The sequence below is a fragment of the Polyodon spathula genome, chromosome 3 (assembly GCF_017654505.1).
Source record: "Polyodon spathula isolate WHYD16114869_AA chromosome 3, ASM1765450v1, whole genome shotgun sequence".
Lineage (NCBI taxonomy): Eukaryota > Metazoa > Chordata > Actinopteri > Acipenseriformes > Polyodontidae > Polyodon > Polyodon spathula.
This window is the reverse complement of record NC_054536.1, coordinates 2825505-2849328: the sequence shown is the minus strand read 5'-3', so window position 1 is coordinate 2849328 and position 23824 is coordinate 2825505. Positions and strand designations below refer to the sequence as shown.

At 37.1% G+C, this 23824-nt stretch overlaps 1 protein-coding gene across 1 annotated transcript; it reads right to left on the bottom strand.

Moving 5' to 3' along the window:
* Positions 1-20049: 20049 nt before the first annotated feature.
* On the bottom strand, positions 20050-22712 carry LOC121308071 (5-hydroxytryptamine receptor 5A-like). The gene is made up of 2 exons (XM_041240372.1): positions 21972-22712; positions 20050-20382 (listed from the first exon to the last, which is right to left on the bottom strand). The coding sequence occupies exons 1-2, from the start codon at positions 22668-22670 to the stop codon at positions 20050-20052; spliced, it is 1032 nt and encodes a 343-aa protein (XP_041096306.1). The 5' UTR covers positions 22671-22712.
* Between the last annotated feature and the right edge of the window lie 1112 nt (positions 22713-23824).

Below are 23824 nucleotides of genomic sequence, written 5' to 3'. Positions count from 1 at the left end.
GATTGCTTTCACATTTTAGAATCATAGGTAGTCGCAAAGACATAACAAAAGATGAACAACAAATGGCGGTAGACCTTTTGCAGCTTTGAAGGTGGCAACAAAACCCAGAAACTTCTGGCATTTAAGCAAAATAAATCGATACATGTGTAGTTAAATAAAATTTTAGGAAAGAAATCAATATTTAAATTTCCTTGGGCAAAGTGTTCGTTAGTGATTGTATCTGTTTTAAGGAGCATTGAGGTTTGTAAGATTTATTTATGCACATTGTGCACAGAGCTTCCCATTTTGACAAAAATCAAAGCAGTGTTGCCATAGCAGCAATCCCAGTACCTGAATCATTTAAATGATCATGGGGCAAATAAATTATTTAGGACCTGGAAGGACTTGAACTGTGTACACTGTCTTCAGATTATGTTGGGTCATAAAGTCATTAGAAAATTTGAGAATAAAAATCACTACCTTTAAAAAAACATAAACACGTGATATGTTCAGTCCACTAAAACAAATGGCTTTACATAATCTCTGTAAGAAAGAAACTAGAGTGTCCAGGGGGAAAACACAACACAAAATAATACATTAACGTAGCATCCAAAGTACACTATAGCATTAAAATGTTTTTTTTGTTTTTTTTTTGCAAAAAAATCCAAAATATGTATTGTAGTGTAACAGGAAGCATAATGAATCAGACTGCAGAGTGTATATGTTCTGATTTGAAACCGCTGATCTGCACATCTTTGTCCTCTGAACCATCATCATGAACAATCAAACCAATTAATTCAAAACAGACGAATACAGACTTTTATAAAACAAAAATGAAAACATGGATTTAAATGTAACATTTCAACAAATAAAATAAAAGGCTAGTTTGTTGAAATGGAACAATTAAAAGAGTCTAAAACACAAATGTAATAACATTTTAATAAAAAAAGGAGTACATTCTTCTGAAAAGTAAATTATTTTTTACAGTATTTTGGGCACAAGTCAAGCAGCAAGTGATTCTCAAACACCAGTGTTATTGTATTGAACTCGTGGTGCAGTAACGAGAGCTTTAGCAGCAAGCGATTCTCAAACACCAGTGTTATTGTATTGAACTCGTAGTGCAGTAACGAGAGCTTTAGCAGCAAGTGATTCTCAAACACCAGTGTTATTGTATTGAACTCGTGGTGCAGTAACGAGAGCTTTAGCAGCAAGTGATTCTCAAACACCAGTGTTATTGTATTGAACTCGTGGTGCAGTAACGAGAGCTTTAGCAGCAAGTGATTCTCAAACACCAGTGTTATTGTATTGAACTCGTGGTGCAGTAACGAGAGCTTTAGCAGCAAGTGATTCTCAAACACCAGTGTTATTGTATTGAACTCGTGGTGCAGTAACGAGAGCTTTAGCAGCAAGTGATTCTCAAACACCAGTGTTATTGTATTGAACTCGTGGTGCAGTAACGAGAGCTTTAGCAGCAAGTGATTCTCAAACACCAGTGTTATTGTATTGAACTCGTGGTGCAGTAATGAGAGCTTTAGCAGCAAGTGATTCTCAAACACCAGTGTTATTGTATTGAACTCGTGGTGCAGTAACGAGAGCTTTAGCAGCAAGTGATTCTCAAACACCAGTGTTATTGTATTGAACTCGTGGTGCAGTAACGAGAGCTTTAGCAGCAAGTGATTCTCAAACACCAGTGTTATTGTATTGAACTCGTGGTGCAGTAACGAGAGCTTTAGCAGCAAGCGATTCTCAAACACCAGTGTTATTGTATTGAACTCGTGGTGCAGTAACGAGAGCTTTAGCAGCAAGTGATTCTCAAACACCAGTGTTATTGTATTGAACTCGTGGTGCAGTAACGAGAGCTTTAGCAGCAAGTGATTCTCAAACACCAGTGTTATTGTATTGAACTCGTGGTGCAGTAACGAGAGCTTTAGCAGCAAGTGATTCTCAAACACCAGTGTTATTGTATTGAACTCGTGATGCAGTAACGAGAGCTTTAGCAGCAAGTGATTCTCAAACACCAGTGTTATTGTATTGAACTCGTGGTGCAGTAACGAGAGCTTTAGCAGCAAGTGATTCTCAAACACCAGTGTTATTGTATTGAACTCGTGATGCAGTAACGAGAGCTTTAGCAGCAAGTGATTCTCAAACACCAGTGTTATTGTATTGAACTCGTGGTGCAGTAACGAGAGCTTTAGCAGCAAGTGATTTTCAAATGAAATGTGTTATGTAATTAAATCAATCCGTTAATGCTTTGAAATGAGTCGATGAGGTTGTTAATGAATGCTAAAAAGCTTAATTGTCACAGGTCAACTACGTCACTTCCTGTCTCAACGACTAGATAAGGGGAACTTGTTAATCAAAATGCATGTTAATGAGATCAAGAAAAATGAATGGAAGCATAATTCACTGTTATAGAAATTACTAGAGAAGACTGCTTTCCCACCAGCAAGCAGCAGCCAAATGGAAATGCAAAATAATGGGAATAACTATGTTGTGTATAATTTGTCAACTTAATTTGAATTTGTGCATTCTATCATTCAGAATGTGCATTTATTTAGAACACTTCACATATAAAAAGCTGATTTAAGATTAAGTGTTGGTAAAAATCACCTTGTGACTTATAACACACCAGGGGCATGTGGATATTAGAGTATACCCCACACCCTGTCTTTCTTTATTGCTTACATATAAAATGCTTTCAATGTGCATTCTGCAATTTTTTTTTTTGGTTAAAAAGAAAATAATATCGTAAGCTGTCTATGTACATCTGTGGCAAAATGGTTTGTAGTGCTCCGGTGTATAGGTGAGTTGAGGTGCTCCAACAAAGGACAAACACCTTAAAGTCTACCGGTTAGGTTTCTTTTAATGCCCTTTTTAAATCGGGTTTCAAATAATAAAGCTGGCTCTACCCAGCAATGGGTATTGCCAGTGAAAACTGGACCCAAAATAATAAAGCTGGTTCTACCCAGCAATGGGTATTACCAGCTACAAAACAAAGGATTTGCAGTCCCGAAATAATAAACACAAAAAACACGTCTCCAAACTGGGTGCTCTGAGTGCTGGTGCTCGTGTGCGTTCAGGTCCGGGCTTCTCGCTGCAGCTCCAGCTTCGTATCAGCCGTCTGGCAAAACAAACACAATACTCCTCAATGAACCCACACTTCATTCAAGATTCCGTCCTTGTCTCCTCCCATTAACCACAACAAAGGAGCCGATTACGGCGTCACGTCCCCCTAAAGTACCCTAAGCCCCGCCCCCTCCGATAGCTAGTTCAATATCGTCTCCTCCAATTCATGACTGAAACTTCGCGCACCGTACTAGGGCGATGACTGCAGGTACTGTAACGCTGCCCTCTTCCTGAATGGCCGGCTCCCGACTGTCCCTGGGATGAACTGCCCAACCATTCAGTAGGAAGCCCGCAGCTCCTGTTGTACAGTGCCCTCACCGGTCGAGAGGGAGATTTTTGATTCGGATTCATTCGCTCTCCGTCACAACATCTAACACGTGTGTTTCTTTCTTTCTTGTGTTATACAGAGTAACTGTAATTCATTACCACAAGTATAGACAAGGCTAAAAAATTTTCATAACTACAAATATTGAACTATTGAGGTAGTCTGTAAGAAATTAAACCTGGTCCTGTACACTCTGTCTCTGTATCGTCGGCATCACAAACACGGTCTGTTAAATGCTGGTTTCACTCTTTCGTTAATTAAACTCCTCATTTTCCAAGTGCAAATTAACTCATGTAGCAACATGAATTTGCTTTTAAATTCCCACTCAAACAAAAGAAATAGCTGCAAGAAAGCGCTTTAAGCTTGTTAAGATATTAACATTATTTTGTAAATCAACATAATTTCAAAAATCACATTAGTATGATTTATTTAATCCTGAAGGCATAACGACTGCTTGAAAATGCCAAAATCAATGCTGCACACCGATTTCTTGATTAACACTGGAGTTACATTTACGAACTTTTGAACATCCTCACTGCAAATTCTCACTGCAATAATGCCTGGGCAATACAGCTCGCAAATTGCAACTACACACAGACGCACAAGCACAACGTCCCTGAGACACATTCACTTAAAAACAGAATCCAAGCGGCACATAATATAAATAAAGAATACCCAATTAAAAAAATAAATAAATAAATAACTTTGATTGTGTGATTTTACAATGTAACTTTTGGTTATAATATAAATTACTTTTTTCATTGATAAAATTAACCAAACAAATACATTTAAAAAGCATGACCCCAGGACTGAATGCTGTACACTAAGCTCTGTGCAGCTGGATGTGTTTGAGATCGGTGCAGTTTGTGTTATTACAATGTCTTTGACGATATCAGACTAGCAATCCACAGTAGAAATGGCCAAGTGATTTGCCACTAGAAACGTTAGTTTCAATTCTGTCCTTCTCTTTTTGTCAATAATCTTCAACACAGGTTCTACTTGGAAGCAGTTTGTTATTTTATGTAGAGATTTAAGTAGAGATTATAGGTCTAGCTTCTACAATATTTCTAAAATTATAAAAAGATGATTTTGTAATCTTTTTGTTTCTCAAATAAGAGTAGGGTCGAAGATCACACCTAAATTTCTCATTTCTAGTGCAGCTTCAGAAGGTCTGCTGAAATCCATGGCAAATGATTCAGGCTTATCTAGCTGGTTTTATGAACCCACTAACAATATCTCAGGTTTTATGCATTAACATTAAGAAATTATTAAGAGACAAGATACTATAAGACAAGATACTATATTGGTCCCAAAAGAGGCCTAAAACCAGGTTTTAGAGGAATACAGCTGGGAGTCATCTGCATAAAAATGGAAATTTACTCCATGTTTGCTTATAATATCACCCAGAGGGAGCATATCAATGGAAAATAATAAAGAACCTACAATAGATTCCAGTGGAGCACCACAAATTAATTCAGACCATGCAGATAATTCATTCCCAATTAAAACAAATTGGAATGTATGTCTCTCTCTTCAGTTTCAAGATTATTATTAAACAGTCGAATAGCTAGAATATGGTTTCTCTTTCAAAAACAATGCATCCAATCATAGGCAAGGAAGGGATTTATATCTTACTTCATTCCATCATGTCCCTGCTGTGCTCCAGAGTTCTCCTCCTCCCCAGCCTTCACTGGCTTTTTCTTGGCTTCGTCTAACATGGAGGACAGCTATCCTGCATGATTTTCCTGACTGAAGTAGACATTTCAGATTGCACAGGAAGGGTAGAAGACATGATCTGTACAAGGACCCCCTCAACAGACAATAACCTGACATTCTACATATACTGTGAACGGAAGTCCTAATAGCCTCCCTTTTCACTGCTGTAACATCTCATTAGCTGACCAATCGAAGGCCATATTACCGAACCTGACTGCATTTGATTAATATTTGTATGTTTGTTACTAGAAGTCTTTCTATTGTATGCATTGTAAACTGACAAAGAACAGGTGATTTTGAAGTTGTATCATACAGTACAGTTCCTGGCAGCACAAGGTTTAATGACCAATATCTACAGTATGCCACAAGATGTTTTGCTTACAAAAACACTAGTTTAAAAATAGCTGTTTTGAATAACCCTGCTGGTTTTAGCAGTTACCTCCTGCAGTACATGTGATAATGTGATGTGCATAAACAAAACCATTTATCTGAAGTGCTTTACTTATACAAAATGCCAAGCTTCAAAAACAAACAAACAAACAATAAACATTAAAAGCTAATTAAACATACAAGTAAATATAACATGTCACTTAATACCACAGGAACCATGCAACAGCAACCAGGCACCTAAGAAGATGTAGTTGCAGTATTCCAGATTTTGTATAAAAATATTATCAAGCAGACTCCAGTCTGGCTACATGATGTGATCAACAGAGTTTCACTTTTATCGAGGTTAACCAAGTGTCTCTTCCAGTTATACGATTCTGTGTCAATATTAATAAGTATTAAGAGCTCTACTAAAATATCAATTTAAGTCAACTAATTTAAGTCAATCTATCAAGCTTAATGGGTGACCTTAGGGCTGTGTGGGAGGCTGGTTTACTGACTTGAAAATCACTACTGGTGAGCTGTAAAGGAACAATTGAAAATGCTTGTGAAGAAAGCTTAGGCACAATGTTAAAAACAGAACTAGTTGAAACATCAAGAAACATTGATTTACCTTATAAATGGCTCTTTTCCACTCTACCACCTAGCCACGTCGGGGCCGTACCGAGCCCTCACGGTGCGATTAAAGTGAGCCTGGGTTATGTTTCCACTGCAAAATCAAGCCGCGCTACTGTCAAGACAGTTTATTAATTAATGTTATTAATTAACTCAGTTTGCCAAAAGATGCACAAACAAAAGGTTTTAAAAAATGAATAGACCAACGGTACAGCTGTATCTTGTATCTTTAAATTTTGTAAATATATTGAAGAGTTTATTTATATCCACAAATTTTACTTAATTATATTGCCTTACTACCACAGTTCAATTGGTTCTATTGAAGAGGAAAAAATAAGGCTTTAAAAATATGATTTGCCAAAGATATCCTGTTTTTAGGATAGTTGTTTTTTTCTATTTTTTTGTTTGGGTGCTTATAATAGGGAGGTCAATCGTAATTTTAAATTTTAATAAAATAAACAATGAACAGGCTTTTGCAAACAGTTTTCATTTAACTTAAACATATCTAAAATGAAAACACTCCAAAAAAATGTTTTTAAACGTTTAAAAAGGCTTTTTAACGCACCAGAATTAGCTTCTTGTTTGGCAGGCCACTATCTTGTTTTTTTAAGTGTCTGTCAGTCCTAAGCTTTCATAATAAAGAGCTCCCATTTATTTTTATTAAATCAGTTTACACGTTTTTAAAAAACAAAACAAAACATAAAAAAAACCTTTATTTCGAAGTGATTGGCAGTTTAAAATGGTAGGATCTGTTTCATGCAAAAAAGCAATCTTCCTAAAAACCGGGCGCCTCCCTCTATGACACGTAGGGTGTTGTAGTCATGCAGCCACGTCAGCTGTGCACTTAGTCTACCCAGCAAATATGTAGATGAGTCATTTTTAAGGCGTTGTGATTTATCAACTTAGCAAAAACAACAAAAATCGCCAGGCGCCAGTGAAAACATCCGTGTGTCATTTAATCCAACCCCAACAAAAGGTTGGTTAATAATTCAAAAACGTGTGTTTACATGACACCTAGACCTGTTTGTTGGTGGTTATGGTGTTTAAGCGCCCCAAATATTTAAATGTAGTTTTTTTTTTAATGTTTTGATTGGGGAGTTTTCTTCCGGCCAAAGGGGATTAAAATGTCAAAGTGTACTGTGTACTTTTAAAAAAGTTTGAGTGTGTACTATATTGTTCCTTTTGTGGCCAGTCCAAAATAAAGAGCGTAATCTCTCTTGATTTTTTAAAACTTGCCAGCCCCTTCACATCATTATTGGGAGATGCTTCTGAAGTTAATCTCCAATTGTGTTTCGAGCTTTTCTTGAGTGAGGCATTTGGTCCTGCTATATTTCTCATATCTTACTTTAGTCTGCATTCATTGTATGTATAGCCATTGACATCAGGGTTAAGGTTCCTTATTATGCTGCCAATAGTATAATGTATTACTGACTATTTAAAGCAAGACAAATTAGTCCACTAAATATTGTTTGGGGTGGGGAGGGTGGGGGTGGTGTACGTATCAATATAATCCAAAACATTTCCCTTTAGATTTATTCAGAAACAAGTGTACTGTATGTTGCTGTAGGGAATGCAGTTATTCAATATATTAGTCAACTAGTTTTAAGTGGTTACAGAACAGGTGCACGATGACCTGAACCGAGGGGTCATTCTTCCAGAGCTAGAATGGAGGATGTTGTCTTGTGTTTGGTTCAGTGTAAACAGTTTTATGCCCTAATGCCCTATATGGATAATACCTTGGGCTATTGTTCCTGTTGCTCTGCAGCAAAAAAACAGTTTCATACTATTTCTAATAGCCTCTATGGTCTCTTATTCTAGCATGTGACTAGCTACAAACATTGATTTCTCACACAGGGATTTCTTTTCTCCATGTCAGCTATTATTCTCACTCATTGATCACATCTGTATTTCCCTTCTCACTCTTTTACACAGATCCAACATTAATGTTAATTTTAACTTTTATTGCTGAGAGAGTGGTATGAAAAGTTAGCTTGTGGGTAATGTTGCAGGTGAGTGTCATTGCTGACAGAGTGGTCAGGACAGTTAGCTTGTGCTTGTCTTTCAGTGCTACTAAAATCAAAACAGTTTTCCTGAACAAAATGATATGTAGCAGAGCACATTCTATTGTAGGATGTTAGATCTATCCTGTTTTTTCATTTAAAAAATACTGACATTTAAAAAAAACAAACAGAAAAAAAAAAATCATGAAACCCAAGTTTAAAAAAGAAATTTTTGAGTGTCTAAGGAGAATCAGAAGTGAGCTTCATTGTTTCATTGTGTAATATAATCGCTGCAGGTGCCACGCCAGATCAAGGAGCCAGGTAAGGCATGCCTCCCCCCCAGTGTCAGATTCGTTTCTCCTGCTAATTTGTTTTCATTTGAAGGTAATAACAGGGGATTGAAATAGTGGTTAGGAAAACAGACATGTCACACTTTTCACAGAACGTAAAGTCACCAGAATTAGTTCATATGACTAAATCCAATATACTAACCTTAATCTGTAACGTTTCTGAACAGCTAAAATGTTGCCAACATGAATAGCCATGCTACGCCATTACAAGCCATGAGTTCATCAAATATTGTTGATCCGTGTAAATCTGACATCAAGTAGAGAAAAGTTTAAAGGGCCTTGGCGGCTCTTTTATTTAAACTCTACAATAGTAAAAGCCTATTGAACTACAAAATGCAGTTCAGATACACCTGGGTAACAATTACAAGTTTGTATTATATACTGCCTTAAATAATAGAAGGAGCTACATCCAACATATTATATTAAAAATAAAAATCTAGCTGCTGCAAAATGCAATGGAATATAATAATAATAATAATAATAATAATAATAATAATAATAATAATAATAATAATAATAATAATAAAGGCAATTTTGAAAAAGTCTAAAATGTAGAGATTTATTTTATCAATACAACCTTCCAATCTACACTGTATTCCAACTAATCAGTTGCAATTACATATATTAGCAGATTGAAGGGAATGGCATGATGGGCAGTTATCTCTGCAGTAAAAGTTATTAACAGTTACCCTTCCTCAGATTTGTATAGAGCAGTTATAGAGATATGCAGGCACTTGAACGTTGATAATAGGAGAAACCCCCTTACCATACAACCCAAGAGGAGGAGCCTGGGAGCAGAGATACTGGTGCGTTTATATGAGATAGTCAGGTGATGGGATTGGAATGCACATCATAGAGCCTCACTCTAAATGCCTGGAAGAGATACAGGAATGGTTTCTATGGTTACTACACATAATGAAAGACATTGCTTCTCACTGGATTGATTGCCTTCTCTGCCAGGTCAGCTAAGAAGGACTCAAGATCTCTCTGTATGACAGCAAAACCTAAATAACAGCCAGATATATTGAACATTACATTTAATGGCATCCTACATTATAGTACTGTGTTTCAAGATATCTCAAAACCATTTTCAAAGAGCTTAAAGTATATTGTAGGTGTCTTCCCACTAGGTACAGTCCAGTATGAGGTAAGTCACTTGCTGAAAGCCAGCACATTGCACACATAAAAGCCCATATTGTACACTTGGTCAAAGATAGTTTTTTTTATTATTATTATTATTATCAATATAGAATGAATCCCCATAGCTCCATCGAAGAGGTTCTCAACTGTAAAATTGAAATTCATATTTAATTACGTTATTTAAAAAATGCGTCATGGGATTCTGTATTATTGTTCAACCATTTTAGTGTATAATGCATTATGTGTTGCACAGAGTTCGTTTGGTTTTCAAATGGCAATTTTCTTTCTGAAAGTGCTTTCACAGCTGCAATACCTGATACAGTACACTTCAATCCTATTATTTTCCGATCTCCACAGGGAATCTGTAAGCACACAAAGATTAGCAATAGCTGAAGCACGGAAGACTAATGTCCCTTTCTGAATCACCTGTACTTCTCACTCATCTTTGTGTTCGGAAACCTTATGCCAATGTAGATTCCTAGCTGCATGCCTAGCTTCTTTCTGTTTTTTACTTGGATCCACAACTATGGGGGCTACCCATGGAGTTGAACCAATCTGTTTTGTGTGTAGGTTCTTCCAGGACCTGAAGTTATTGCATAACTGAGAAGGCATCATCCTTATTGTTTTATCACCAGGTAGAGTGCAGTGCTCATTTCCAGCCATGGGGTCAAAGTCAAAGTATATATACACACACACATACATATATATACATAACACATCCATGTGTATGTGTTGTGTGTGTGTGTGTGTGTGTGTGTGTGGTGTGTATATATATATATATATATATATATATATATATATATATATATATATATATATATATATATATATACAGTGGCTTGCGAAAGTATTGACCCCCCCTTGACATTTTTTCTATTTTGTTGCCTTACAACCTGGAACTAAAATGGATTTTTATGTAATGGACATACACAAAATAGTCCAAACTGCTGAAGTGAAATGAAAAAAATAACTTGTTTCAAAAAATGATAAAAAATAAATAACGGAAAAGTGGTGCGTGCATATGTATTCACCCCCTTTGCTATTAAGCCTCTAAATAAGATCTGGTGCAACCAATTACCTTCAGAAGTCACATAATTAGTTAAATAAAGTCCATCTGTGTGCAATCTAAGTGTCACATGATCTGTCACAGATAGTATATATACACCTGTTCTGAAAGGCCCCAGAGTCTGCAGCACCACTAAGCAAGGGGCACCACCAAGCAAGCAGCACCATGAACACCAAGGAGCTCTCCAAACAGGTCAGGGACAAAGTTGTGGAGAAGTACAGATCAGGGTTGGGTTATAAAAAAATATCAGAAACTTTGAACATCCCACGGAGCACCATTAAAGCCATTATTAAAAAATGGAAAGAATATGGCACCACAACAAACCTGGCAAGAGTGGGCCGCCGACCAAAACTCACGGACCAGGCAAGGAGGGCATTAATCAGAGAGGCAACAAAGAGACCAAAGATAACCCTGAAGGAGCTGCAAAGCTCCACAGAGGAGATTGGAGTATCTGTCCATAGGACCACTTTAAGCCGTACACTCCACAGAGCTGGGCTTTACGGAAGAGTGGCCAGAAAAAAGCCATTGCTTAAAGAAAAAAATAAGCAAACACGTTTGGTGTTCGCCAAAAGGCATGTGGGAGACTCCCCAAACATATGGAAGAAGGTACTCTGGTCAGATGAGACTAAAATTGAGCTTTATGGCCATCAAGGAAAACGCTATGTCTGTCACAAACCCAACATCTCTCACCCCGAGAACACCATCCCCACAGTGAAGCATGGTGGTGGCAGCATCATGCTGTGGGGATGTTTTTCATTGGCAGGGACTGGGAAACTGGTCAGAATTGAAGGAATGATGGATGGCGCTAAATACAGGGAAATTCTTGAGGGAAACCTGTTTCAGTCTTCCAGAGATTTGAGACTGGGACAGAGGTTCACCTTCCAGCAGGACAATGACCCTAAGCATTCTGCTAAAGCAACACTCAAGTGGTTTAAGGGGAAACATTTAAATGTCTTGGAATGGCCTAGTCAAAGCCCAGACCTCAATCCAATTGAAAATCTGTGCTATGACTTAAAGATTGCTGTACACCAGCGGAACCCATCCAACTTGAAGGAGCTGGAGCAGTTTTGCCTTGAAGAATGGGCAAAAATCCCAGTGGCTAGATGTGCCAAGCTTATAGATACATACCCCAAGAGACTTGCAGCTGTAATTGCTGCAAAAGGTGGCTCTACAAAGTATTGGCTTTGGGGGGGTGAATACTTATGCATGCTCAAGTTTTCTGTCTTTTTGTCTTATTTCTTGTTTTTTCACAATAAAAAATATTTAGCAGCTTCAAAGTGGTAGGCATGTTGTGTAAATCAAATGATACAAACCCCCAAAAAATCAATTTTAATTTCAGCTTGTAAGGCAACAACATAGGAAAAATGCCAAGGGGGGTCAATACTTTCGCAAGCCACTGTATACACACACACACACACACACACACACACACACACACACGTGGTATTCACAGAAGCCCCTGAACCAACTTGACTTGTATTTTGCATAACTATTTCAGGGGTTGACAGTTTTGTGCCACAGGATCAGCTGCATTTGTTGCTGTAAACATATTGGTCTTAGGGCTGCACACACCTGTATTGCTCTCTGGTGCACTGCTTTTGCTTGTCCTTCTGAAAAGTAGAATTGTGTGTGTTTAATAAGGACGTCATTCATAATTGCTAGCTTTGTTATTTATGACAAGTCTTACTAGTAAAAAATCTTTGAAAGTGCACCCGCTCAACATAACAGTATACCTGTTCCTCTTATCAGTCTAATAAATATCTAAAATGAACAAACACAGTCTTCCACTACAAATTGGAACTGTGAGCAAATCCTACTGGTGTTGCATGGAAAGCTGAAGAGAAATGTAGCATTTCAAAGGCTGGTTATTTTTCAGTGTAGGAGAATGCACTGTGACCTTTAGGAACTGACTGCTATTCAAAGTATAAACCCAGAAGCAATGGAATACATAAGAGCACCAATTGCAATGTCACACTGGCAATAACAGAAAAGAAAAAAACAAACTGAAACAACATTACAATGTCTTTAAATAATAATATTATTATACACAGGTTAGTGTAAAACATAGACATAGAAAGAAATTTGAAGTATGGTTTGTTGTGAGTAGTATGGTTCATAAATGCAATATAAGGGTTTTCACTACTTATGTGGTGTCTTTATATTTTTTAAAAATAACCCTTAGTCCCCCATATACATTTTAAATGGACTATTCTCTAAAATAACCCTTAGTCCCCCCTATACATTTTAAATGGACTATTCTCTAAAATAACCCTTAGTCCCCCTATACATTCTAAATGGACTGTTCTTTGAAATAACAAGTACAGTACATAAGAACATAAGAACATAAGAAAGTTTACAAACGAGAGGAGGCCATTCGGCCCATCTTGCTCGTTTGGTTGTTAGTAGCTTATTGATCCCAAAATCTCATCAAGCAGCTTCTTGAAGGATCCCAGGGTGTCAGCTTCAATAACATTACTGGGGAGTTGATTCCAGACCCTCACAATTCTCTGTGTAAAAAAGTGTCTCCTATTTTCTGTTCTGAATGCCCCTTTTTCTAAACTCCATTTGTGACCCCTGGTCCTTGTTTCTTTTTTCAGGCTGAAAAAGTCCCTTGGGTCGACACTGTCAATACCTTTTAGAATTTTGAATGCTTGAATTAGGTCGCCACGTAGTCTTCTTTGTTCAAGACTGAACAGATTCAATTTTTTTTGCCTGTCTGCATATGACATGCCTTTTAAGCCCGGGATAATTCTGGTCGCTCTTCTTTGCACTCTTTCTACAGCAGCAATATCTTTTTTATAGCGAGGTGACCAGAACTGAACACAATATTCAAGATGAGGTCTTACTAGTGCATTGTACAGTTTTAACATTACTTCCCTTGATTTAAATTCAACACTTTTCACAATGTATCCGAGCATCTTGTTAGCCTTTTTTATAGCTTCCCCACATTGTCTAGATGAAGACATTTCTGAGTCAACAAAAACTCCTAGGTCTTTTTCATAGATTCCTTCTCCAATTTCAATATCTCCCATATGATATTTATAATGTACATTTTTATTTCCTGCGTGCAGTACCTTACACTTTTCTCTATTAAATGTCATTTGCCATGTGTCTGCCCAGTTCTGAATCTTGTCTAGATCATTTTGAATGACCTTTGCTGCTGCAACAGTGTTTGCCACTCCTCCTACTTTTGTGTCGTCTGCAAATTTAACAAGTTTGCTTACTATACCAGAATCTAAATCATTAATGTAGATTAGGAATAGCAGAGGACCTAATACTGATCCCTGTGGTACACCGCTGGTTACCACACTCCATTCTGAGGTTTTTCCTCTAATCAGTACTTTCTGTTTTCTACATGTTAACCACTCCCTAATCCATGTACATGTGTTTCCTTGAATCCCAACTGCGTTCAGTTTGAGAATTAATCTTTTGTGCGGGACTTTGTCAAAAGCTTTCTGGAAATCTAAATAAACCATGTCATATGCTTTGCAATTATCCATTATCGATGTTGCATCCTCAAAAAAAATCAAGCAAGTTAGTTAGGCACGATCTCCCTTTCCTAAAACCATGTTGACTGTCTCCCAGTACCCTGTTACCATATAGGTAATTTTCCATTTTGGATCTTATTATAGTTTCCATAAGTTTGCATATAATAGAAGTCAGGCTTACTGGTCTGTAGTTACCTGGTTCAGTTTTGTTTCCCTTTTTGTGGATCGGTATTACGTTTGCAATTTTCCAGTCTGTCGGTACCACCCCTGTGTCAAGAGACTGCTGCATGATCTTGGTTAGCGGTTTGTAAATTACTTCTTTCATTTCTTTGAGTACCTCTGGAAGGATCTCATCCGGCCCAGGGGATTTGTTTATTTTAAGCGCTCCTAGTCCCTTTAACACTTCTGCCTCAGTTATGCTAAAGTTATTTAAAACTGGATAGGAACTGGATGACATGTGGGGCATGTTGTCAGTATCTTCCTTTGTAAAAACTTGTGAAAAGTAATCATTTAACATATTTGCTATTTTTTTTTTTTCTTCCTCTATGATTTTGCCATTTGTATTTCTTAAACATTTAATCTCCTCTTTGAATGTTCTCTTGCTGTTGTAATATTGGAAAAACATTTTGGAATTGGTTTTAGCTCCCTTAGCAATGTTCATTTCTATCTCTCTCTTGGCCTTTATAACTTCCTTTTTGACTTGCCTTTGCAGTTCCGTGTACTCTTTCTGTGTACTTTCTTTTTGGTCCTTTTTTAATGCTCTGTAAAGTGCCTTTTTTTGCTGAATATTTTTTTTAATTGATCTATTAAACCATTTTGGCAATTTAGTTTTACATTTAGATTTGTCTACTTTAGGGATGTAATTGTTTTGCGCCTCTAGTACTACATTTTTGAAGAACAACCATCCTTCTTCTGTGGGTGTTTTCTCTATTTTACTCCAATCTACTTCTGTTAGTCTCTGTTTCATACCTTCATAGTTTGCTTTTCTAAAATTGTAAACCTTAGCTTTAGTCTTTACTTTTGGGGATTTAAAAAACACTTCAAATGAGACCATGTTGTGGTCTGAGTTTGCCAGTGGTTCTCTGACCTCTGTTTTAGTTATTCTATCTTCGTTATTTGAAAAGACTAAATCAAGGCATGCCTCCCCTCTAGTGGGTGCCTTCACAAATTGTGTTAGGAAGCAGTCATTTGTCATTTCCACCATTTCTATTTCATCCTTCGCGCTACCCACCGGGTTTTCCCATTTTATTTGGGGGAAGTTGAAATCCCCCATTAGTATGGCTTCTCCTTTGCTACACACATTTCTAATGTCATTGTATAACAGATTATTTTGCTCACCGTCTGAATCTGGCGGTCTATAGCATGCTCCTATTATTATGCCTTTTGAATTTTTGTCTGTTATTCTGACCCATATTGATTCGGTTTTATTTTCTTTGTCCAGGTTTAACACCTGGGCTTCAAGACTGTTTCTTATGTATAGCGCTACCCCTCCTCCTCTTCTGTCCTGCCTGTCTTTCCTATACAGTGTATACCCACAAATATTATATTCGTCCCCATCACTCTCAGATAACCACGTTTCTGTAACACCTATCACATCATAGTTACCTGTTAGTGCAGTAGCTTCAAGTTCTAGAATTTTGTTTCTGATACTTCTAGCATTTAGATAAATACATTTAATGGTTGTCTTACCTGAGTTGTACTTGTTTTGATGCGGTCTCCCTTCTGTTTTTTTGTTGATTTCTCCCCCCTTCCTTTCTAGTTTAAATGCTTCTGAACCTGCTCGAGGATCTTTTCTCCGAGTAGACTAGTTCCCTTGTTATTTAAATGCAGTCCATCCCGTCTATACAGATAGTCCTCGTTGTAGAATGTGGTCCAATGATCAAGATAGGTGAACCCTTCCCGTGTGCACCACGTCTTCAGCCATTCATTTTGATTAATTATTTCCAGCTGTCCATATGGTCCTTTGCAAGGTGCGGGTAGTATACCAGAAAATACCACAGTTTTGGTTTTCTCTTTTAATTTCCTTCCTAGCACGACCCCACATACTGGTACAAAAACAAAGCAAATCAGAAGAATGCAAGTTAAGAAAACATGAATCCTATTGTATTGTCACATTGTACACAGTAAAGTGCTTATTCATTTTGCAAGTGAGTATTGCAATGTTATACACGCCTCACTGTCCCTTATCAGAAGGTTTCTCAAGACAGAATCTACAGCCTCTGAAATAATTACGTATACCCTTTGAAATAATTATGTATACCCTTTGAAATAATTGTGTTCTATGCAGAACAAAATAAATAACAAGCTAAGCAAATTGCAGATAACCCTCGAACACCAATAGATAGAATTTGTCCTATTTAAACTCAACATGCTCACTGCTGCTTTGGAAACTATGATAAAGGAATACAAACAACAAGAAGTATTTTTCTTTAAAAAGATCTTATTTAGATATATAATAAACCATAACACCAAAACATATACACTCCCCTCAGTACTGGATAGCAGTGGGACACACAGTCCAGCATATTGAAGGTAGTGTATATCAGTAAAGATGTAATATTGTTGCCAACATCCCTTCCAACTAAGATAGAGGAATCAGTAAAGACATCTGGCAAGAGAAGAACTACAGTATCTTCAAATACATGAAACTAGCACTCGAATAATCGTATGTCTTACCCAGTATTACCATTCAATTATATCGTATTTTCCAGTCTGAAGAAGGGCCACATTATGACAGAAGGGTATTTGCTTTTTTAAGAGATTTCTTAGTCACAGCGATTAGTGAATAAAAATGACCTGCTTTTCCTTGCACACACAGAATTCCAGTCTATTCATTAGATCAATTGAAGGAAAATACCCTTTGCAGAGCTATTGAAAGCACAAGTCATAGAAAAGGCAACATTCACAACTGGAAAAGTGAAAGAAAATGTTTAGAGTTGCAACGACATCTGGGAATTTAACTGCTTTTAACAAGGTAGACTATTGCTTCTTTCATTTGGTAATACATATTTCTATCTTGAAATCTACTCAGGAAAATTAGCTTCTTATCAGTTCACGCTGGCGTTGTCGATAAATACCACACCACTACTAAGTTCAACAGTTTATATTTACATTGTTGTTCTTGTTTTTTGGTTCTGAAATCTGCTTTTGAAGATTATGAAGAAAATTTTGAAACAAAATATGTAGAATTCATTTAGATTTTGTGAATTGTGGCTACAGATAATAATCCATACCATTTATTATTCATTCATCCGTCCCTACCTTTCCCACCTAGATGTGGAGATACTTTACCATGTCTCCTCTCGACTCGACTACTGCAACTCTCTATATGGTGGTCTACCAGCAAGCACCATAAATCGACTGCAGCTAGTCCAGGATGCTGCTGCCAGGATCCTTACCAGATGTAAAAAACGTGATCACTTCACCCGTCTTGCCCTGCTGCACTGGCTACCTATAAAGTTGAGGATTATTTTCAAAACTCTCCTGCTCACCTACAATGCCCTTCATCACACAAGTCCCAAGTACCTACTCAACCTGCTGACCCGCTGTGTCCCTGCCTGCAAGCTGAGGTCCTCCGACTTTGGCCTGCTTGTTATCCCCTAGCAAAAGTGCAGCACACTTGGAGAACGCTTGTTTAGCTTCATGGCTCCGACTTTGGAACTCTCTCCCAGCTTTGTTGTGTGATGCTCCTGCCATCGCTCGCTTTAAATCAACTTTCAAGACTCACCTGTTCTCTCTTGTTTTCCATGCTCTTTAAGTCTGATATATGCTATTAGCTACTGTGTTGCTGCTACTATCATGTATTATGCACTTCCCACTGTATTTAATGTATTATGCTTTTTTTCTACTGTATATCATGCGTTATGAATTTCTCTGTATTTAAAGTATGGTTTTCTTGTTACTGCATCTTGTAAAGTGCTTTGTGATTGTGGTCCACTATGAAAGGCGCTATATAAAATAAAGATTGAGTGATTGATATGAAGTGAAATTCTTAGAAAGCAAATGCAGTATAGAAGTCATACCATTACTAAGGTAGATTATTAGAAAGGTTGTTTTAAAGTGATGACACATTGTAACCTTTATCTATTCATACAAAAGGGGCAAAGCTCAGTAAGGCTTGTTCCCCTTTATTGTAAGGAACATCTTTTAGTTTGTTTCTTGCACATGTGATAATGTTGCTGGTGCTAAGAGGAGGTAACACAAAGCTTTGGGTAGCACTCCTTTAAGATAAGTACAAAATCAGCTCATTACAGTAGCAGACATCGTTTTAACACTGTATATACAGTACTGTGTTACAAACATATACACTGGATATAAAGCAAAATAGTTCAGCAATATGGGCTGTACATTTCTCAGGACAAAGCTATAAAAAAACTTTTTTTAATATACATATCTATAAAAATAGTTCTTATGTACCATAAAAGCAATAATCAATAATACACAAAAAAAAAAAAAACAACAACATTGGACTGTGATTGGTCAAGACCTGGTTACATTCCCGATTAACTAGCTCAGAAACAATGGCAGACTGTTCAGTAATTCTAATACTTGCCTTTCATAAATAAATTATAGTTTTAAAAGAATACAAACACAACAACAACCACTGACCCCATGAAAGAGTTACATTCTAAACACTTCCTGAAAGTCTGAACAATTTCAAAAGACAACAATGGTAAAAAGAACCCCAGCAATCCACAGAACTCTTAGTCCATCTAAAACAAAGTAACGCAGCATTACATACCCAGTACAACACAAGAGCACAACTGCATTTTATTTTGCTACCGTTTCGTAACAATTAAAAGAGGTGCACAACTTTTCATTCAACAAGCATGCAATAACTGTTACACAATCCACACCATGTGTGATCAAAATCAATACATCAATAACTGTTACACAATCCACACCATGTTCATATTAACACCATGCATGATCAAAATCAATACATCAATAACTACATACATACATAAATAAATAAATACATAAAAAAATGAAAGAATAAAAAAAGCTCTGGGATATGTATCAGGGTGGAGGCTGGGTGTGAACCAGCGACCCTGCACACCGCAAGCAAGAGTCTGAACCACAATGCAAAATGGGCTTGTATGCATTTGTGGTTTCAGCGGTTTTAACCTCCTCTCGCCTCAACGACGGGACAGGATCAATATCAATGTTAAAACCATGTAGGCCTGCTGTGGGCACATTCCCTATTAAAACATTTATACTGGGATGAATATATAGGCCAGTGCTTGTTGTACAATTTTTGCATTAACTTATTGGTAAATGAAGATTGAACCGTGTTTTTACTGTCCAAGGATACAGAATTGTACTCATGTTTGACGGAGGAGTGTTATAATCACATTGCTAAGATCCATGAGCTAAAGTATATGCAGCACAAAAAGCAGCATATGTACTTTATCAAAAACATACAAAATAGTTATTTTGCCCATTTCAATTCATTGTGTTCAATGTTCACTGAATTCCTTCAAGATCGGTCCAACCTTAAAACAAAACAAAGTAGTTTTCTAATTGCAAGGAGGTTTCCAATTACAAAGCAGGTTGCTAATTGCAAAGGATATTGCCAATTACAAAGTAGGTTGCTCACTTTTTGTTCACGAATCACATTTATTAGTTCTTTTACTACAGTGTATCTCTCAGTCACTGCTTGAGTGGTCATCAGCTGTTTTTGTTTTTAATAATTAATGTTTAAATAATAAAGGCCCCCCCCCAATTACTATATTAACAAATGACAGTATGTGAGAGGAGAATGAGCCTTCTCAAGTGCCTGATACCACATTAACATTGCTTCACTGCGGGAAGTCTTTCAAAGTCTCTCAGTGGGACACAGAAAATCTCACGCTGCTCACCGCTGGCAAGAAAACAAATTTCTAAAGGCGTTGTTGTAGTTTTTGTTAAAGGCTGTGTAGATCAGCGGATTAAAAAACGAGTTGGAGTAGCCAAGCCACAGGAAAATGCTTTTCCAAATAGGAGGGATGTCACAGGAACACAGAGGGTTAATGAGTTCTGTGATGAAGAAAGGGATCCAGCAAAGAACGAACACCCCTATGAGGATTCCCACCATCAAGGCAGCTTTCTTCTCCTTCTGCTCTCTCCAAGTATCCCCGTCCGTCTGGAAAGTGACTGTGGCGTGTCGCACTGTGAACACCCTCTGTGGGTGATGGGAGGCTTCTTTTACCTGAAGGATGCATTGAACAAACACTTTGTGAGCAACGCCTGCAGTACACCAAACACAAAGAGCTCATGACAATATATTCCAAACAATCATCTCTTATGTAATGTTTACATTGTCATGAGAAATACAGATAGATAGATAGATAGATAGATAGATAGATAGATAGATAGATAGATAGATAGATAGATAGATAGATTTTTTTAAAATATGATGAAAAAGAGTCATTTCCTTTTATAAAAACTCCAAAACCCAGGAGTAACACCTATGTGCTCAGTCAGTAAAACAACACGCCTTTCCCCTTAAGACTTAAGGCTAGATTTTCAAAATCATCACTAGCAGTTTCATTAAGCAAAGAAAAAAGAAAACACCCAATAAAGTTACTAACCCAGAAACACACAGCTCAGACACTTCATTGAGGGGGCTTGTGAAGTCTGAATGTTTTACTTATTTGTTTGTAACTGGTGTTATTTTGCTTTCAGACAATGATTGTGCAAATGAAAATCTGGAGCTTTAAGAATCTAGTTCATTGTCTTCAATGTTCACCTTTGTTCCTTCAAGAGTGTGCAGAAGTGTAGCTTTGTAATACGCACAAAGCAGGCTGCTCAATTTGTGTTCACTAATTACTATGAATAACTATCATGCTTACAATAATGTGTTCATCTTGCATACAGGAAAATGAGAGATCTATGAAGCAAAGGTAATGCATATTAGGAAACAGAATACTTGAATGAATTGCAGATTCACCAAAGATAATGCACAGACTGGAAGCCGATAAGAAAATATACTTAAAAAAATAAATCAAGTATATCCTTAAATAGCCTTTTTAGATATCCTCAGCTAGGTACCATACACTGATCAATTTTATTACCCCTTTGTGTAAGTATAAATGTCAGCTCAAATTATTTCTGGTGACTGGAGGGTAAGAACTATTGCAGAATGGAGAGACTAACAGTAATCAATGCTATGCATACAAATTTGGTCAAATGGATTTTAAAGCCTTGATTAGCAATACTTTAAGTAGAAGTGGATCAACTTATATTGTAGTTTTATTGAACCCACCAAGTCTCACTTCTTACTGCTATTGTTTGTTCAATATATCGTCTAAATGAACAGTTAAACCTAATTTAAAACTCATACAGTTCATTCATAAAAAATAAAAAAAATGTAGATATGTAGTAATATTATAAGAAAACTGGTAAAATCTTTTCAACAATAATACGAAGACTAGTCAAAGTTTTGCACATTATTGTACAAGTTTCTTTTAGCACTACTACATTGCTAGACAGGGCTGATTTATGACCACCACTGTGCTGCCAGTCAACATCAGACTTAAACTGACTTAGACAGGTATGTGGGAGGGTCTATTTTAATGATTGTAACTACAGCACTGCTACCTGAAAACCTGACTGCATGTGTTATTATAGCAAGTAAAGATAAAAAGGGAGTCAACAAAGAGCATTGGCATTTAGATTCAACATTGTTTAGATACTGTTACACATTGTTAAGGGATGGATGGATAGATAGATAGATAGATAGATAGATAGATAGATAGATAGATAGATAGATAGATAGATAGATAGATAACAACCTACCTGCACAACGTCAGCCATGGGTGTTATAGTATTTTTGTTACGGGATCCAATTCTGAATTTGGCAGCTTTATAAATCTTCCAATACACAAACAGGACGACACACAGGGGAACATAAAAGGCTCCACATGTTGAAAAGATGGTGTATGAGGGCTCTTGGCTCACTTGGCACTGCTCTTCATCTTCTGAGTATGTCTCCCCCCAGCCAAACAATGGGGAAAGGGAGATTACTGCAGACAAAAGCCATGTTATAAGAATCATGATGTTTGAAATTCTTTTCCTGGTTTTCAGTGTGTATTCTAAGTGTCTGGTGATTGACCAGTAGCGGTCCAAGGCAATGGCTGTAACATTCCAGATGCTTGCTGTGCAGCAGAGGACATCAAATGATATCCAGACTTGGCAAAGCACCCTCCCCAGTCTCCAGTGCCGACCATTGAGTTCATGCACCAAACTGAGAGGCATCACAAGTGCTGCAACCATTACATCAGAGATAGCCATAGAAGCAACCAGGTTGTGGGGCACACGGTGAAAAGTTCTCACCCTGAAGATCGTCACAAGCACCAGCACATTCCATACAAAGGTGGCAATAGCGAGCATGGCAAGCAACGTCAATATTAAAACACTGAAAATAGAAAAGGGTCTGTAGAAGTCTTCTTCCCCCACACTGTGGTTCGCTGAGACTGTCAAATTAGGAAGTGCCATTCTGCAGATAATTTCAGTCCTGTGCACTCTCAGAAAGATATGCAAATAAGGTCATTTGATGTGTTCACCCTGCATCATTCAAAAGAAAAGAAAAAATATTCAGTGCTTGCATTTCTACCTTTCCTCTTCTGGTAACACCATGGAGGAGAAACTAACATTGCAAAACAAACGCTATGCTGCTGAAATGCAAAATCACTACTTTATAACCCATAATAGATTCCCGTTGGCAACACATAATTTAATGCAATCATTTACTTTCACTGTAATGCCAGGCGTATCTCCATAGCTCTAGGAATACATGGGGATGTAGAACAACATACCTGACAAAATGTACCATCCTGCTGTTCTCAGGAAAGAGCTTGAGCAATTAACTAAATCGGCAAAAGAGACCCAGCAAATGAATAGACTTTTTTTATTTAAAGCAGGATGTTTTTTAAGTATCCAAATTCTGTTCTTCTTAAAGAAAACCAGCTGCCTGTTAGGAGTGCGTGTTGTTCAATTTTCAGTGTGGGGATCAAGCTGGGTAAGCTTTCCTTCTGCAAATTGACCAATCGTGAATTATGAAATGCAAAAGAATAAGCAGCCAAGCCCATACAGTACGTCCTCATTCAAAGTGTCAGACATCACTTCAAATGATTATTTTTAATTTGAAGCTGTATGCTCCATCAGCTCTTTTGTGGTTGATAAGAGCTATTTGTATAGGTCGTGTAACTAGGCAGCAAATTGTTGTATTATTTCAGTAGCTGAGCTTCACTATTAAAACGTTTGATATTAATATGTATTAGAGTTTTCAGAAATGAATAATGGGTGTTTATATAAACAATACGTTTTTGTACAGAGGAAAACAGGAAAGTATTTTTATAAATAGTAACACAGCAACAGCATGTATAAAAAGAACGGCAGTCTAAAGCAATGGCAACATTTCTATTGATGTAGCTTTAATATTAGGGCTGCTTGTTTTTTACAGTAGTTGTTTATGACAGTATACCTGGATTTCTTGCTTCAAATTATTTAACAATATAAAGAAGACAGAGTACCAGCAATACTGCTGGAAGGTTGCACATGGTTCTTGTTTTTATATGTTTTATTTTATTGATGTTTGATTTTCTTTTCCAGCTGTAGTGGTGTCACTTTACATATCAAATACATAGACT